The sequence below is a fragment of the Rhopalosiphum padi genome, chromosome 1 (assembly GCF_020882245.1).
Source record: "Rhopalosiphum padi isolate XX-2018 chromosome 1, ASM2088224v1, whole genome shotgun sequence".
NCBI classification, from domain to species: domain Eukaryota; kingdom Metazoa; phylum Arthropoda; class Insecta; order Hemiptera; family Aphididae; genus Rhopalosiphum; species Rhopalosiphum padi.
This window is the reverse complement of record NC_083597.1, coordinates 12,247,568-12,266,186: the sequence shown is the minus strand read 5'-3', so window position 1 is coordinate 12,266,186 and position 18,619 is coordinate 12,247,568. Positions and strand designations below refer to the sequence as shown.

Here is an 18,619-nt window from a genome sequence, read left to right as displayed (position 1 = left end):
TATCTCATATGTCTATGGTTATTGAGTAGCGACCTCGGTTTAAAACTCTAGGTTTAAGATAGTGAATTGTAATCAGTCATGATAAAAAATACCATAGGGTATAGATAGATTCAGATTGTAATTACTTAATTGTGTAATGTGTTGTAAACTTCGAACTTGTAACTATATGATATAACTAATAACTATAATAAGCTCGACATTTGAAAACTTTACTTTGATTTAACTACCAGCCAACAACATTAAAACACTTATTTATTATAATTAGTATCATGTATTCGATGAATATATTCCGACAAACATCTACAGTACGCTTGTCAATCAAACAATGTACAATACAGCTAAATAAATATAAATCCACAGATTCCAAAAAAGATTTAAAAGAAGTAATTAAAATGAAAACACCAATCGGTAATGTAAAATAACAACTAAGATAAGCTATAAGTTATAACTTTTACTTATTGTTATTAAAGGAAAATTAGATGAAATTGAAGCTGGTAAACATCCATTTCAAGAAAAAGAGCCTTTGAAAGAATGGCCTGAAGGTCGTAATCCAGCAACAGGGGAAAAAAATGGCCCAAAAGGACCTGAACCAACTAGATATGGCGATTGGGAGAGAAAAGGAAGAGTGACGGATTTTTAAATTCAATACACATGTATAATATAAATCATTTATTTATAATTAAATATCTATAGTAGGTAAATTGTAAATTATATTTTTAAGATAATAGTAAAAAAAAACTAATGCATTTTGCTTCTTGATGAATAGTTTATGTTAATAAAAAAAAACTTTCTAATACTAAGTGAGTTTGACAAAACAGTATTTGTTTATAAATTATATCAAAAATCAGTAACTTATTCATCTGTTTTTGAAAGACCCATGGCATCTTTCATCATAAAATTTCTTAGTGCCCACAAAGCGTTTAAAACATTTCCATGGTTACCAATTCCTTTTCCCAACCATTGTATGGCTGGAAGCGAATTTGGATCATCTGGTCCTTTGGTATTTTCTTGTGTAGCAATCAATTGACGTTCCCAATTGGATTTGCTTTCCAGATTTAAACTCTCAATATATCTGAAAAATATAAAAAGAAAATAATATAAGCACTGAAATAAAAATTTAGTAGTGTTTAAATTTTAATTACTTGATATAAGCTTCAGAATGAAATACTCTAGTAGGTCTTGGTGGCACAGTTACAAATAGTGGCTCAGGATGTTTGCTAATAGTAATGCTATTATTACTCGCCGAACCTAAAACAATGTTAATATCATTAAAAAAATATATATATTATATTTAAGATTTATACTGTCTATAAAATACTTATTACAAGTATAAATACCATTTTGAGACATGGGCGAAGGAGTATTCCTATTTATCTGATTTAAAACATTGACAGCTCCACCAACTATACATAAAAAAACGTGTTATATTTTAATGGTTAAATAAATGGTTCTTTTTTCTATTTATTACATACTTCTTTCTTGTAATAAATTTACTACTTCAAAAAAGCTTATAAATATTTATTTTGTGGCAAAGACTTACTAGGTTGATTTGCAAACTGTTGTGGTATTGGTTGAGCCATTTGTTCTTTTTTCAAACGTGTCGACAGTACAACATTTCTATAAAGCGGTTTAAATTCAACTTAAAAAAGCCACACACAACATGCTAATACAAGTTGATTTGTTTAATACGCAACATTAATAATCCTAGTCACTTCTAGAGTTTTAAGACATTAAAAAAAAATATATATATATATAACTTGTCACTTGAACTAGTTGAAAACATTTTTTTTAATTATAAAAATCTTTAGTAGAAAATTAATGTGCTATTAAACAAAATACCATGAATATATGAACGTATAATACTACATTATATATATATTAGAGCTCTTTTAGGATGGATTGACACATCTTTGCACACTGTGTTGATTGTTTAGGCCAGGCAAAACCATAAATAATTATTAAAAATGGCTGAGCCAAACCTAACACTACATTTTATAATGTGAGCCAAATCAAACTTAAAATTAAATAAATTCCAGAACATGAATTCCTATTTTTTTTTTTTTTGCTAGCAGTGAAATAAAATTATTAATCTAGCAAAATAAAAATTAGGTTTTAGAAAGATGGGAATATGGGAATATAATGAATTTTTATGACTGAAAATATGGAAGTAAAATATATCAGACTTAACATTTAAAAAGTAAAAGGAGGATATTAACAATGGGCCTGTGCAGAGCTATAATATACATTAAAAAATGATAAAAATTCATTACTAATTTTTCAAACTAACAAATAAATAAAATACTAATACAAACTGCCAAATCAAATAAAATGTAATATCAGCCGTTTAAAATAAAAATTGCTTATACTTTTTCCTATTAAAGACAAAGATAATAGTTTTTAAGTATAAACTGTATAATTAAAATTGTAAATGAATTCAAATAACTAAACAACTACTAACACCAATTCTATTAAAAAAAAAGAAGAAAAACGAGAAAACATAAAACAAAACATTTCAATACTAATTAATTATTTTTTAATAAAAATTATGGCCATGCTAAAATAAATATAAACTAAATTTTGAAGAAAAAACAGACCATTCGAATTTTCCACTGGAGGTGGAGATACAGATGACACAGATAAAACAGAAGTGGTAGTAATGACTGAGCGAGTGCTCGACATTAAATTTCTGAAATTAAAGTATGATTGTTGATAGTACACAATAAATAGAGTACTTAAAATATTAAATTCAATTGATGTTTCAAAAAATATATTTATATTGAAAATTATTTTCTAATCAAATATAATTTGAGCATAAAATCCCATTAATCAATCTAATATTTTCAAAAAATATTGCTAGTTCATCTTAGTGAATACCACATTATATATAAGTAATATAATATCACTATATATATAATATAATATAATATATAATCACTCTAAGCATAAAAAATATAAATTATATTTACTTGTTGCGTTCTGATAACGGTACTGGTTTCCCAGGATTTTTAAGTATATGCACTTCTTTTACATGTCTAACTAGACGATGTAAACTTGGAAATGGAGCAATACCAGTCTTTTTAACTCTAAGACATCCTCTCCACTGACATTGAAATTCAATTTCTTGTTAAATAAAAAAATTACATAATAAAAATAGATAAATATTTAAATTACTTTATAAAAGAAAATATATACCACTGGGAGGAATTGCTGCAAAGAATGTCTGCACGTGTCCATATTGATCAGCTACAGCATGATCTAAACAATCTGACTGATCTTCAAATTGCCAATCACAATTGTCCCAACCACATTCCCAAATTAGATCAGAACCTTCTGGAGGAGGTGGTGCTTGGTGTGCCTGTTGACGCCATTGTGGATAATTTTCTTCATTTAATCTATTTGCACGTTCTTCATATGCCATTTTTTCTGTCTGTGATAAATTACGCCACTGTAATTTCAAAGCATTAGGAAATTAATTGATGATTTCATTGTGATATTTATTAAATATAATTTACTTCATTTCCGACAATACGACTAACTTCACCAAAACTACGATCTGGATTATTTTGTACAATAGCTTTTCGAACATCGCTTGTGTATAATATATAACCAGTGACAAGTTTTTTATGATTAGGGTTCTTTTTCCTAGATGATGTTGGAGTAGACATGATTATTGAAGTATTCAATGTACGTTCACCCAAGTCAGAAGAACTGACAGATGGTGGACCCCCATCCATTGAATCTTCTGTCATTGTATCAGCTGGTTCTAGTTTTGGCATAGCTGGAGAACTAACATTCTATAATCATAATGAAGATAATATTTAATAAAATACAAAAATAAATCATTATATTGATCTTACAGATACAGAATCATAATGTTGGTTGTATACAGTTTTGGCATCACTTGATTGAGTATTGTTTTCAGTAGCTCCAACCTAGAAAATAATTATATTTAATAAGAATTAATAACATTTTTTAATAAAGTTACTTACTTTTACTGGATGAATGAGTCTCCTAAAGAAATAAAACTCATCTTGATTTACAGCTGGAGAATGAGTATATTTTTTTAATCCATCTTTTGGCAATTCTTTTATTTGTTTAGTAGATTCATCATAAATTGATTCACAAAGATAAACATCATCTTCAGCTATTTCTGCTGGACGACCTATAAAATAAACATAAAAATAAAATATGTAATTTAAGAAATAATTTATTATATTTACATGATATATATTCGGCATGTTCTAACACAGAACATTTTCCTGTGATTTTTAATATTAATACTGTTTCCTCATTATTAGTTAACAAAACTTCCTGTTTAAAGAATTGTCTACCAGAAAAATTTGGAAGATCTATGGGAGTTAGTAATACTGGACCGAAAACAAACGCTCCTCTGAAAATTAAAAACATATCAATAAATTTATTTTATAATTGATATAGTTAATTTATAGCATAAGGCTACTTGTACAAATATGTAGGCCGGCCTTTAGGCTTATTTAATTTCTGTTTATTTAAAATATACTTACTGCTTATTAACCCAAATTTTATCAACTTGGACTATCTGATTTTGATCATTTTTTACATAAACAAAATCGCCTGGTTTGAGTATACCTACATGAGTGTTGTATTGTTCATAGTAAACATTTCCATCATCAATAACCCCAGGAGGATTTTGTATTATTACATTCTGTTTAACAAAACAAAATTATGTTTACAGAAACTTATATAACAAAGTATATATATTATAATTCAAAGTAAAAATACTAACTGGTTTTTCTTTTTCAATTATTTTTTCGTGTTCTTCAAGTTCTGCTATTTCTTCTTTATGTTTTTCTACGCGGTCACGGAATACAGACATTACACGTTTAGGGTCCAAAGGTTCATCTCTTTCAACTAATTTCCATGGGGCAGTTAAGCTTAAGGCCCAATTCTAAAATATTTACATAATTTACTAACTCAATTTCAAGAATACTAGCCGTATTGTATTTACCTTGATTTTTTTGAAATTTCTACATCTAGATGAGTATCTAGATTCACATACATATACATCTTTTTCATCAAATCCTTTTGGTTGATAGCGGAAATAATCTTTAACACTTACAACAGCACAACGACCTTTAATTCGACTAACTGGTATTGTAATATTTAAATCAGTCTTAAAAACCTCCTAAAAATAAATCAAGTATTATTAAATTATAATTTTTGATTAAAATAAAAACCACAAACCTTTTCTAAAAATTTTCGAGTTGATAAATGATAAGTTTCACTAGGTCTATAAAAATGATTTCCATACAACATTTGTTGTGATTCTTGATTAGTCCATAATCGTTGAATATTTAATATCATCAGTTCTTGACCTCGTTCTTGAGGTTCTGCATAAACAAAATCGCCAACTCTATAAACTAAATGATTAACACAAACCGAATCATCTGCAGTGCCAGCAATATGTGGTGGTGTATTCTCTTCTTGCTCCTTAAATATAAGAATTAGAATAAAATTAAAAAAAAATAAATCAAATATATCTATACTAAAAATAAAAATTTAATTTATACTTCTAAGGCATTATCTTCTGTTTTAATTTCATCCTCTTCTGGATTACCACTTATAGATTCTTCAGCCATCTTTCTTTCTCTCATATCATTTACTGATAACGATAAATCCAATAGAGAATAATTTAAAGCAGGCGAGTTTAACAAATCTCCATTACGACATACTTCATCTCTATAATTTATTGACATATAAATATACTTATACATAGTTTATTTATTTAATATGTATTATTATTTAAACAGCTCAAGAATCAAAATGCAGTGATTGTAGTATATATGTATAAAATGAGAAAGAGAAATTTAAACTTGTAAATATTGTGTAACAAACTATGATTTTATTATATTTTATAATAATTAGTGCAACAACAAGGAATAAGATTAATGTTCAGATTAGGCTTTATTGGAATTTCTAAATTTATATTTTGGAAAAGAAAAAAACCAATTTAACCACATGAAGTTTAATAAGGATTATCTGGGATTTTGATGGAGGATTAAGAGTATCCACTTAATAAGTGGGATAACTAAAAATTAAATAAAGGGTAGTATAATTTGATTAACTGTGAAACTGTTGGAATTTTTAAGTCATTAGGGAAATAATTGTTTTTGATAAATTGTGGAGCCAAAAAAATTTGAAGAGGGTAAATGTATTACCTGTGAAGGCTAATCTGCTTAGATTAAATATTTGTCAAAGCCCAATTTCCACTTCCACTACACTAATTTTATGATAACTTTATAAATGATTTGTTAAAGGTGGAGAAAGAAACAGATAGAGCTAGGATAGTCTAAAATTGACTGATTTTCTTATTTTTTTAAATGCTGAACCCAAGTAAGTTAGACATCTATCAAACATCAAACCCAAATATTTCACTGTCAGGTAATTGGGATCAAGTTATTAAATTACGAGTATTAAAGTATACAATCAAAATGAAATTACTGGTATTTTAAACAAATCACAATAGTAAAAACTATGTTATTAGTAGAGCCCGGATTTATATGCATTTATATGTTTTTCCGACACGTACAGCATATTTCAATATTTTAAGATTTTTCTTTACATATAGACAATTTTTGAATGCATAATATGTAATATTTTGATTATATTAATTAAATAAAGTATTTAGTTATATTTACAGTCAATACAATTTGCTATTGGTACGTATTTATTTTCATTTAACCACATCTTGAATTTATAAAAAAAAAGAAATATTTTCGTTATTGCCTTTTCAGATTAAAATTATAATATGCAACATCACTATTGAAAATTTATTATAATATAAAATAATTTTATCTTAAGATATTATAAATAATTAAATTTAAGATTTTTTTAGCATATTTTTTAGTTTCAAGGATATATTTCTACAAAATAAGGGCATGAATGCATATTTTTAAGGTTTTTAGAGCATATAACTCCGAACCCTAATTATTAGTTTATTCTATTTTAGACTTAACTGCTGAAGTCAAAGATTCACAACCATTTTTAACTCACAGCGCCCTAAAATAAATTTTAAGAATTCAGAGGCAGTCTATTGTGGTATACCGTATATTTATACTTATATTTTATAACTATGATTTTCTTTAGCTATACATGACCAAACAATAATATATTATATAACAAAATATATTAATTAATGCATTAAATACACACGTTATATCTTTCATAAAAACATTATTTTTAAATTGTGAAAAATATATATAATTGGTTTATATTTGAAATAATTTTACTGCACTATCAATTTAAGTTTGCAACATGCTAGTTAGGAACCCATGATTCAAGCAGTAAATAAAAAAATGAGCAAACAAACCTTTGTCTAATGAAATATGACTGTAATTCAATAGAATCTTCAAATACTTGTGAATCTGTCCGCGAAAGTTGGCGGGCACGTTCCAAACAAGCAAATAAATCCTCTTGGAAAGTATCTAATCGTTTATACTGATTACCATCTAATCTTCGTTTAATCAGATCTAGAGATAAGCCTCTTACCCTAAATAAATTTTTAAATTTAATTATTGAAATATAATCAAAATTATTGTTAAATTTACTTGTTGCCATCAATATCATCATGTTCAGGTAGTTCTGCCATAGAATCAGAAAAACATCGACCTTCCTCGTCTTGGTGATTATATACACTAGCAAATAATGAAGTCAACAATTCCTGTACTGCACTTTGTACATCAGGTGTACTATCTTCATCTGCTCTTAATTGTAATTTTGTTTGCAATGTGAGTCTTTGTAAAGTCAATGCATCTTTGTAAATTTGAGAATCTGGTTCATTATATTTACAAGCATTGTCAAACATCAACACAAAATCTGCAGCTAAATCATCAAGGCTTTCGTATAAATTATTCTTCAACTTTTGAGATATAACTTCCAAATTAATAGGTTTTTTTATCACTTCATAATAGTCTGGATATTCACTTTTGGAAGGTAGTTTCATAAAAATAATAGATAATAAACGACCTTTTTGATCTTTAAAATCTTTGATTGTGTTGAACAATGTACGCATTTTTTGTAAAGTTGCTTGAGGAAGTTGGGATTTTCGGAATTTCAACAAAGAACTTGAAACACTGATATTACAATATAATATTATTTTAATTGTATTAATATTTTAAAAATAAATTTGTTCAAAGTAAATTAATATAATATAACTTACATTTTGTTAGGTTTGGTCAAAACAGGTCCCAATTCTTTTGAACGATCCAATAATACTTTTTCTAATGTATTTGCATCCTCATAAATAAGTGATCCTTCTTCATTAAATTGACGACAATTATCAAACATTAACTAAAGCAAACAAAATATAAATATATATAATTAAGAACATTATGGTTTTTACAGCTGTAATAAAAACTCTATATTTATTTAAAAAGATTACTTTAAAGTCTTGTATTATTTCATCTTCACTTTTGTATTTTTCTTGTTTTATCTTTTCTTCAATTGTCAGCATATCAATTGGTTCGGCTATAACTTTGTAATAAGCAGGGTAAAGTTTTTTAGATGGTCTTTCCATAAACATTAACATAGGTACACGGCCGTGTTCAGTCTATTAAATAAATATAAACCATATTTAAGTCAAGCAATTACATTTTTTTTAACAATTGAATATCGCTCATACCGTATAATCCATAAGACATTTGCACAAAGCATACAAACGTCTCTTTAAAGGAATATTATTCAAGTATTTTCCACGGGTAAGACATCGTGGTGATCTAGCAAACTTTTTAGATGTTCGAGATGTTGATTGTAAATCGTCATCAGCAGAATCATCTTCACTATCAGAATACTAGAAAAATAAAAGGTTATAAAGATTTTTTTATAACATATACTATGATAGTACATACTTGATGCCCTAAATCTAACAATTCTTGAGCCTTAGTTTGCATAACCTTTTGTAATTTTACAGCATCCTAAAAATAAAGCAAACAATTTATATAAATAACAATATCAATAAAAATTATTTTTCTTTAAATAGCATAAATAATTTTTAATACATAAAAATATAAAACAAATATGTATTTTAAGAAATTTTTCTTCATATTCATTTTTATAATTATAATAATTATACCAAGTTACTATATATTAATTAATAATTACCTTGTACTGTTTTGTGTCTGGGGTGAAATATTTTTTTGCATTTTCTAACATCACATTCATATCCCCAGCCACTTCACTGACTGTACCATAGTCACCATTCTAAGCAAGCATATAATTTAATTATTAATTAATATGAAATAAATTAGATATTTTTATAAATTACTTTTAATTTTTTGCCAATTTGCATTAATGAAAGTGGGTTTCTAATTTCATGATAGTAATTAGGATAGTACCGTTTGGATGGTAATTTCCAGAATGAATCACTTAGTAAATTTCCTAAATTGAACATTTCAAGTAAATGCTTCATTAGTTATAACAATAAATATTTAAAATTTAAATATCAAATTTGTTACCTTGTAACCCAGTGGCAGAACGAACAGCATTATATAACTGCCACCTAGGATTATCAGGGCCATCAGCATTACTTTGGCTATCAGTCACAGTATCTTCATCCAGGTCTGAATCTTCCTCATCTTCAGATTGTAAAGCAGCAGTTACAGCTGACATTGATGTTTGACTACCTCTCATACGTTTGGCCCTTAACAATTACATAATTCATTATTAAAAAAAATGAAAATGAAAATAATGAATATAATAAAAGCAAAATATTATAGAAGATAAAATAATTCAAATAACTATAAATATTAATTTATTAAATGAAATAATTTACCTTATTCTTTCACTACTTTTGCTTGGTGCATATTTTCCATGATCTACTTCTATCTTTTTACTAGTAATTACTTTTTTTAACGTTTTAGCATCTTTATATATTTGTGAACCAGGTTCATTGAATAAACATGCATTTTTAGTCATTATCAATAATTCTCGTTCCATTTCAGCTAAATTTGCATATTTTCCATCTTGTATCTTACGAGCAATAGATCGCAAATCAATTGGATTTTCAATTACTTCATAATAATTTGGATAACGCTAAATATAAAGAAAAAATAATAAAATATTTAAACAAAATTTAAACTTAAAATTAAATACTATACTCTGTACCACGAGAGAACACATACGGCAGCCGACCGAAACTCGTTGTTTTTCGCACACGAGTGTCCTCCCTCTACTAAATAATCTCAAGCCAAAACAACTTGTTCACTATCGGAACTAGTCGGTTACATGGCCGTATGTATTTTCTTGTGGTATGGTGGGAGAAATGTGGCCTCGAAACGACAGAGCACGATAATTTGGATGCGCGAACAGTAAGTATTCTCTCGTGGTACGGAGTATAAAAAATTATGTTTAAAGCTGGACTAATAGATATTTTTAAATGAAAATATTGTCTTGTTTATCCTAAGATTTTTAGTAATTACTAAAAAACTTTAAAAACTTAATGACCTATAGTTACACTAACTACATTATTCTAAACTCAAACATATAATTTTTCACAGTAAATAAAATTTGATTACTTTTTTAGAAGGCAAGAGTTGAAATGCTGCTGACAATAATCGATTCTCATTATCTGTAGCAGACATAACAGCAGTAAATAAGTCTTCACACATGGCTAATTCATCATCTCCACCTACAACTGAAGAATTACTCTCTTCTTCATCAGTCTGTTCAGATTTTGACATTGAGGCTGCTGATCCACCTCTTTTCCCCTAATGATAAAATTTAAATTAATTATATACCAACATTTAAACCTTTGAGATATATACTTAATTTGCCTTTTTGTTTAAAGTAAAAGCTAATATATTCAACATACTAAACAAAAAATTTATAATTAACTTACTAGTTTTCCTACACGGATAACAAGTTTTTCTTTAGGTGTTCCTTCTCTTTCTAAAATATTATTTTTGGTTGCTAAAAATACATCCCACAATTCAACTGCATCTTTATACTCTTGAGAATTTTTCTGAAAATATTATATTGACTTTTAACATACTTAGTTTATATTGAAATAAAAATAATTTATAATTGATTATAATTAGGTATTTCTTAATTTATTTGATTAAATAAACTCCAATAGCATAAAATACAAGGCAAATTTTGTATATACTATTAACTTTTGTATTGAGTGCTTGAGTTCAATATTATAATTTATGACAAATTTTGTTCTAACAAATATTTAATATAAATACATATAAAATATTAAATGCTATTTAAAACATTGCATATATAATTCTGTTTCCATCAGTCAATATTTTGTTTAAAACGAATAAGCTATAATCAATGAAGAAAATTTAAATGTAATATATATGCCATTAGTTATCACCTGAGTATAGAACCTAAAATATGTAAAAATAATTACCTTATAAAACGACTTGGCATTATTTGTAAGAAGTTCCAAATCAGCTTGTAAATCATCAACATCGTCATATTCATCTGTTTTAATTTTCTGTTGAATCTTTATCAAATCTATTGGATTAGAAACAACCTGTAAAATTGAAATAAAAAATATAAAATGTACATAATTATCAATAATAAATAAGAATAATAAGTTTGTTACATCATAATATGTTGGTTCTTGTCTTCTTTTTGGTGCTCTAATAAAACTATCACATAATAGCATGCCATCTTCTTTTTTAAAATTTCTTATAGTATCATACACTGATTGAACTATGTCCACCTACAACATAACCACATCGATTGAATGTGTTACTAATTATAACCTTTACAATTTTTAAATAAATTATGAAAAAAATGGATATAAAACGATTGTATATAATCAATAGTTATAGTAGTAGTAATCAAATTTAAAAACAATAGTTAGAAAAATTCTTATTTTAATAAGCCAGATCTTTTAATTAGTATTATAGATAAGACATATTGTAGCTATAAATCTAATAATTTGATTACACTTTGCTGTATTAAAAAACCACACAGTTTTGAATTTATATTAAAAATTATAATACATATTATATTTTCTTTCATAAAATAATAAATTGTTTCTAATTACTTTAGTGTATTTACATAGTATGAAAATCTCTACAACATATATCTCTTAATAAATTATTTAATTTAAATGAAAATCTTTAGTTCAAAAATGAATTGACACATTACTAAGTATCGACTGACAAATATTTATAATAATTATTATAATTAATTTATGTTAATGATATGAAATGAAATATAGTATAATATATTTAAGTAAATAATATGAAAATAAAGTTAAATTAGGTAATTAAACACAATCGAGATCTCCATTTTTTTTCTATATTTTCATGACAGCTGAATCAAAAAATTGTAGGTTCATCTATTAATAAATATATTAGTAATCAACTAATCTAAGACATGTAATTGTTTTATTCAATCCATGTCTAAGTTTATATTATTATCTATTTTACATCTACATATTCGTATGATATAAAATTTTCTATTCGAAATTACATATACCGGATCCACTCGTCTTTTCTTGCGTATGTGCTCAACTGGTGAACTTTCTACTTCGTCATCAGTTGCACGACTAGCAATTGATGACGCTCTCCTGCGTCGATTCATTATTTAAACTGTTTTCTACCGTGGATGTTAGAAAAAGACGTCCTAGAACATACACATGAATTAAACATTCATGAATACTCCACAGTTTATGTATACCAGTTTGTACTTACCCTTCGGTACACCAAGTATTGTAACCGGATATTTATAATGAAAAATAGTCAAAATAACGGAATAAAAATAAATTGTTTAATAAACTAAGCAATGAAAAAAACCAAACACATTTCGGTTGTGCACTATATAGTGCATTAGTGCGGCTGATGCAGCCTGCTAAATCCAAGTATAAACACTAAAATAATAGTGATAACAATTTTTATTGATTATTCAATATTGTTTACAAAATAAAAGCCTACCATTGGTTATAAGTGTGATTGTTGTTTCTTCCATGATAAATCATGATAATTCCTTTATCATGGCTGCAACTTTGACACTGCAGTACTGCACTATATAATAATTGTTGGATATGTAGGTAAATCCATCATAAAAACACAGAACATGGCAAATTTGCATTCGGTTGAACTAATTTACTATTTAGTATTGTCAACTTTGATAGTAGAGTAAATTTAGCTATTATCAAAGTTAAAGATCATAACATTATCTGTGCTCATAAGTTTGCTTTTTACAATACTTTTATTTTTAAGCACGGACTAAGATATCTTAGTCCGTGTTTTTAAGTTATAAATGAACATTTTTAATTTGTAGTATTTTTTATACTCGTATCATTGATTAAAAATTAAAACATCAAATAAAACCCAACCTGACTTAGATAATAAGTTAAATACACTCTGATTTTAAAGCAAACCATACTAAAATAGTTCTATTAATCACAAATATTTTGTACAATAAATGATTGTTGTATGTGTGTTGTGTGTAAAGACAACGCGGGCGAATGGAGCGTTCTTAGAGTTAGTCACATAATATCCAATCTTTAAGGAGGTTTATATAGGCAATTTTAATTGTTGTGCCATATGTAAGTATCAACATGATAATTAAATTCTATAGAAAAACAGATTTCTATTTTTAAATTTACTCAATTTTCACACTACATAGAAGAGGACTTTATAATCGGTAGGTTGATTACATTTTTCCGAAAACATTGCATTTACCTATTATAATATTATGATATTTACTTTCGAGTTAATAATACCTAACTGTAAATACCGTAAAATAGTGTGAATAAGGTCATAGTATAAATAGATAATATCTTAAAATAAATCTACATAATATTTTAAAAATTCATTACCTACGCTAAAATTTATGATGTACAAAATGTTTTAAGTTTCCGGGAATAATGTTTGAATAATGTTTATTTTGTTGAATTACAAAAAAATATATAAGAATAACATAACATACCTATAACATCGTTATCCATTATTAAAATTCGTAATTTTGTCCATATTTTAATTATGAATATATATAAAAAATAAATGTGTTTGTATATTCTTTAGACTTTTTAGTTCCAGTATGGCCGTATGAACTATTTATAACGAACATGTATTAAATATTCATACTTTATCTATAGAAACTGACATTTATACTGCAAAATACTTGTAGTTTATGTACGAATTCTTTAAAAATTTGAATTTCAAAATTTCAAATAGATGTAAAAAAATATATATGTATATTTATACAGGTAAAGAAATAACTTATGTAAAATATTTTACTTAATTTGCAAAAATAAACAATACTCAATATTTTGAGTGGTTATTAGTTTTCCCAATAAATATTAATTAAAAATATTTAAAACGTATGACATATATTATGAAAATAAATTATTATTAAAAACAACTATGACAAAAAAAAATCGTAAAAGATATTTACTTTTTCTTTTTTATTGTTATGATCATCTAACATTTTAACTACCTAATTGATAAAATTATACAAGTTAGTTTTACTACTATTTTACTTAAACTAATTTAACGTCTGAGCGGAATTAGCCTGCACTGTAGCTATTACACATTCGTCCGCAAAACCATTTTTACTGATTTTCATAGTTATTATATATTTATATGACTTTCGGGTATATATCACGCGTAGACGTTTTAAACACGTATTATTGGCAAATTTTGAATTATTGTGACACCCGATCTAATCACTGTAGACAAAAAAATTCAGACCTACACATGAAATGATATCCGTTACGCGTGTCGGACTAGATCTGTATAACTTTGTGTTAGACTAAAACAGCCGAATGAAACCTGCAATCGTAAATCATAATGTTATGTTCAATATTACGACATTATATGTATTATTGTTGTAAATTATTAATTTTGTTAAATATTATTGATTTTTAAATAATGTGAATATATCTACTTAGAAGTTTTATGGCCCACGAAAAATTTTCAGATTCCTAATGTGGCCCTTCAAAAATATTAATTGGTGACCCATGTTATATTGCGATGTTAATGTATAGCTTCAAGTAAAGGCGCATCGATTGAATATCGTGGTACAGTGGTGTAGGTAAACTTTTGCACGTCGTCGACACTCGTAAATTTTACAAACGGACAAAAGAATGAGTGTTCGTGGTCTACAGACCTGCATGCTGTGTAGTAAAATACTACACCTAAGATATATTATTACCTATATAATAGAATACAAGACATTAGTAGTGTAAACAGTTTGGTGTTCCAAAGTGAAACACGAACGATATGTGGTTGGTTCAATTAAGAATAATATTATAATACGGTGAATTGATAGATCTCCATGAACGTGAATTATTATATTATATTTGACGGTTGTATTATATAATATATGAGTTATTAAATGAAAAGATAAAAGTAAAATAATAATCACGAAATCATCTACGTCATAAACATATTAGGTTAAGAAATTAAAAATTGTCGGCAATTTTTCGAAATTTAAAACTGCTAAATAAACAACGACGACCAAACATTCTCGTTGTCATGATGTTGTATTTTCGTTGCTAATCAATTGATCGGAAAATAGTTCACAGATGATATAATTATATAGACTATATATTTGTCATTGTATATTCCGTGGGAATATCCGACGTAGGAACGCGTATAATATATTAAACTCACTGACTTTACATAACTACTTAAGTTAAAGTTTGTTAAGTTGGTCTGGGTAGTGTTATTTAAAATTTTTCCATGTATGTATATAGTTCAATTGAGAGAAATGAAATATTATTATAATTAAAGATTAACACACCTAAAAGTACATAACAAATCGAAATCGTCGTATTAAAATATTATATCTATACTGACCGATTAGATACTCACTGGCTAGTAATAAACACTTCGCAATACCCGTCGTCAGGGAAATGATCGAAATTCCGGCGCCGATAATGGACGAAACATATATCCCGAGCTCGCTTGCCTCCCATCAGTCCCACACGTTAAAAACGTCGTAACTAATTTGTTCACATCGTTATTAATATCAAACACGTCTCGTAATGGCACTTTACACGTCTGTTTGTTTTGTAAAATTCGAGTTGGTCAACGACGGACTCGACGTAGTCGACGAGTACGACATATCGTTGCACGTGATACGCGCATTAAACGTCATTAAAACGATGATCGTGCAAAGGATGGAGAGTAACTGCGGCGGAGATGACACCAACACTTATATGTCAGACAATATAGTCGTGGAGATTTTGCAAATCGGTACGGACGGAGACGTGATCAATACACCGGATTTGCAAGATACCGCGGAGTTGGCCGAAGACGTTCCACCGCCATCACAGTACATAGGGAGCGATGACGTGGACTGCCCGGTGGTGATCCGAGAGTTGGGCGAGAAGGTGAGTGTCCTGGCAGGTTTGCCTGATCCGCACGCGGCGGTGACTGACGAAAGCGTCAGCGTCGATCCGTTGCTCCGCAGAAGGCGTTATTTCGCATCTGCGTGGCAACGGATCAAAGTGATCAAACGCTCCGCTCTGCGTTTGTGCTACTGCAGGCACCACCTCTCCTCCCGCCTCCGAATACGTCGGCAGGACGGCGGTTTCGAAATCAGGTAAGAGGGGGGGGGATACGAGACAGAGCACGGACGGTGCGCGACGGTATGTCGCCCGAGCACGTTTTCCGGCCACTCGCGGGCGGGCGGGTGTCGCGAGTTCGGTCTTTGATGCGGTCGTTCACTACGGCGGTTCGGCGGGCGCGCGACAGCTTTCGGTTCGTGTGCGGAACGATGGTGGACGTTGACGACGGCGAACGGCTAGCGGTACCGACGTGGGCAACGATCCCGCCCCGGCGGTACACCTTGTCAGACGGCGGCACTGCTGCAGGAGACGACTCGTCACGACTAAGGCGGCGGAGACTTTTTGGCACCAGGTGAGTGACGATTGTTTTGAGCTAGGAACACGGACGTCAGCGGCGCCGGACCCGTGGAGATTGTTCGCTTCGCAGGATCCGCGGCGCGCGATTCCATGGCTGCTACCGCGGCCGACAACGGGACACGTCAGTGGCGAGGGGGAGAGCATCACTGTCTTTTTCGTCGCGAGACGAACCGTAGCCGGCCGGGTCGCGTCCATCCGGTGGCCGCCGATTCCACAGGCTCAAATATTCTTCGCTCGCCCCGTGCCGTTTTGGTCTCCGTCGCTCGTCCAAGAGTCGCCGTCTGACGCGCGCACGACATCGCGCACTAGCCGCTCGCCGTCAACCATTGCTCCCGCGGCCGAAACTGTCGGGCTTCACGTTGCCGTCCAGTGGTCGTCGTATCGTGTGGCCGAGCGAAACGATCTCGTGACACTAGTCTGTTCGTGGGCCGGTCGGAAAACGTTGCGGAGGCGACCAGTGGCTTATAATACGTTGATTTTTTGCATCGAATCGCCATCTCGTATACCCCCTTTGCCTAATTTCGTGTCGTCCTGTCGACGTTTTTTTTTTTGTTTTCATTTTATTATCATGTTACCGTTGTTTCTTATATTGTTCTTCTTCAAAATTTAATTCTTTTTTCATTCATATACATTGTTAGCCCATATGGCAATTTATTTCTTATCAAAATATTTTACATTTTTGCAGACAGCAAAGTTATGGCAAGTTTTTTTCTGAAATTAATTTGTGTTTCATTTGTTTACATTTTTTTTATAATCAAAATGTATAATGTTGTTAGCCTTTTAGGCAAGCTTTTTTGTGATTTAAATATGAATAAATTGAAAATCATATTTACACATTGAATTACTGTCTATTATATTTTATTTATGAGTATATAAATCAAATATTAAAAATTAACGACTTATAAAATCGTTAAAAAATGTTCAAAGCTTATTTCAAGATATATTTAAAAGAAAAGGCAGCAAAATAGGTTCAACAATTAGTAGTTAGAACCATCGAGAACAACACTACTTGTAAGAATACACCGGGAAGACTGAGAAAAATAAGCAACTAGATATATTATATAGATACTAAAGAGTGTTGTAACAGCAGGGCTTGAATTGAGAGTGGTCGTGGGGGGACAGAGTCCGCCTTCTTTTTTATTTTATTTTACGCAACATCTGATGTAGTGAATTTGTAAATCATCAGTTTTTTCTGATGCAAAATATATTATATATAACCGATAACCTATACCATAATATTTGCATATTTGTATCGACTATGAAAAAAAAAATTGGTTAATAATAATGGGTAATTAATATAATCAATCAGTAGGCTGCGGCGACCACACCTAGACCTTTTTTCTATGCGACCGCTGCGATCCTAGATATTGTGAACGTGACTATTTTTCATTTTTATTATAATAATATATAAAAGAAGAAGATGTCAAATCTATGAGTGGTTTTTCAACAAATTTTACACTAATTCGCTTTTAACATCGATTGGCCTTGGCCACAGTTGAGTTAATTGCTCACTTTTTATAGGAAATCTATAGAAAAAAAATATTCATAACTAGGTGTTTATAAATAATAAACTTAACTAAATTAACGTGGATATATGTATTACTAAAAAAGATCTTGTATAATAGACAATTATTATACGTTTCAAATTTACAAACACTACCAAAAAAAAAATTAACGTTTTCGTAATGTGTACAATGTTTCGAACAGATTCGTATGTCATTCAACGACGTCACAGCCACCGAA

General features: G+C 29.2%; 2 protein-coding genes across 4 annotated transcripts; one reads left to right on the top strand and one right to left on the bottom strand.

The window, feature by feature from the left end:
- The first annotated feature begins 112 nt into the window (after positions 1 to 112).
- On the top strand, positions 113 to 800 carry LOC132932290 (succinate dehydrogenase assembly factor 4, mitochondrial-like). Its single transcript, XM_060998596.1, has 2 exons — positions 113 to 408; positions 471 to 800. Exons 1-2 carry the CDS (start codon positions 270 to 272, stop codon positions 638 to 640), a joined length of 309 nt encoding a protein of 102 aa, XP_060854579.1. The 5' UTR covers positions 113 to 269; the 3' UTR covers positions 641 to 800.
- LOC132932287 (protein polybromo-1) lies at positions 655 to 12,860 on the bottom strand. Of its 3 annotated transcripts, none has more exons than XM_060998588.1 (31): positions 12,693 to 12,860; positions 12,472 to 12,624; positions 11,591 to 11,710; positions 11,393 to 11,518; positions 10,874 to 10,996; positions 10,551 to 10,742; positions 9,809 to 10,068; positions 9,492 to 9,676; positions 9,302 to 9,414; positions 9,139 to 9,237; positions 8,886 to 8,951; positions 8,660 to 8,827; positions 8,420 to 8,587; positions 8,198 to 8,328; positions 7,587 to 8,111; positions 7,349 to 7,528; positions 5,550 to 5,718; positions 5,224 to 5,469; positions 4,988 to 5,164; positions 4,766 to 4,927; positions 4,524 to 4,684; positions 4,221 to 4,390; positions 3,990 to 4,162; positions 3,858 to 3,932; positions 3,513 to 3,794; positions 3,193 to 3,445; positions 2,967 to 3,120; positions 2,595 to 2,686; positions 1,338 to 1,403; positions 1,143 to 1,248; positions 655 to 1,072 (listed from the first exon to the last, which is right to left on the bottom strand). In XM_060998588.1, exons 2-31 carry the CDS (start codon positions 12,580 to 12,582, stop codon positions 853 to 855), a joined length of 5,073 nt encoding a protein of 1,690 aa, XP_060854571.1. In that variant the 5' UTR covers positions 12,583 to 12,624; positions 12,693 to 12,860; the 3' UTR covers positions 655 to 852. The 3 variants fall into 3 exon arrangements, with proteins under 3 accessions (XP_060854571.1, XP_060854573.1, XP_060854572.1); XM_060998590.1 differs by lacking the exon at positions 2,595 to 2,686 and adding an exon at positions 1,541 to 1,617; XM_060998589.1 differs by having other exon boundaries at positions 12,478 to 12,624.
- Positions 12,861 to 18,619: the final 5,759 nt, after the last annotated feature.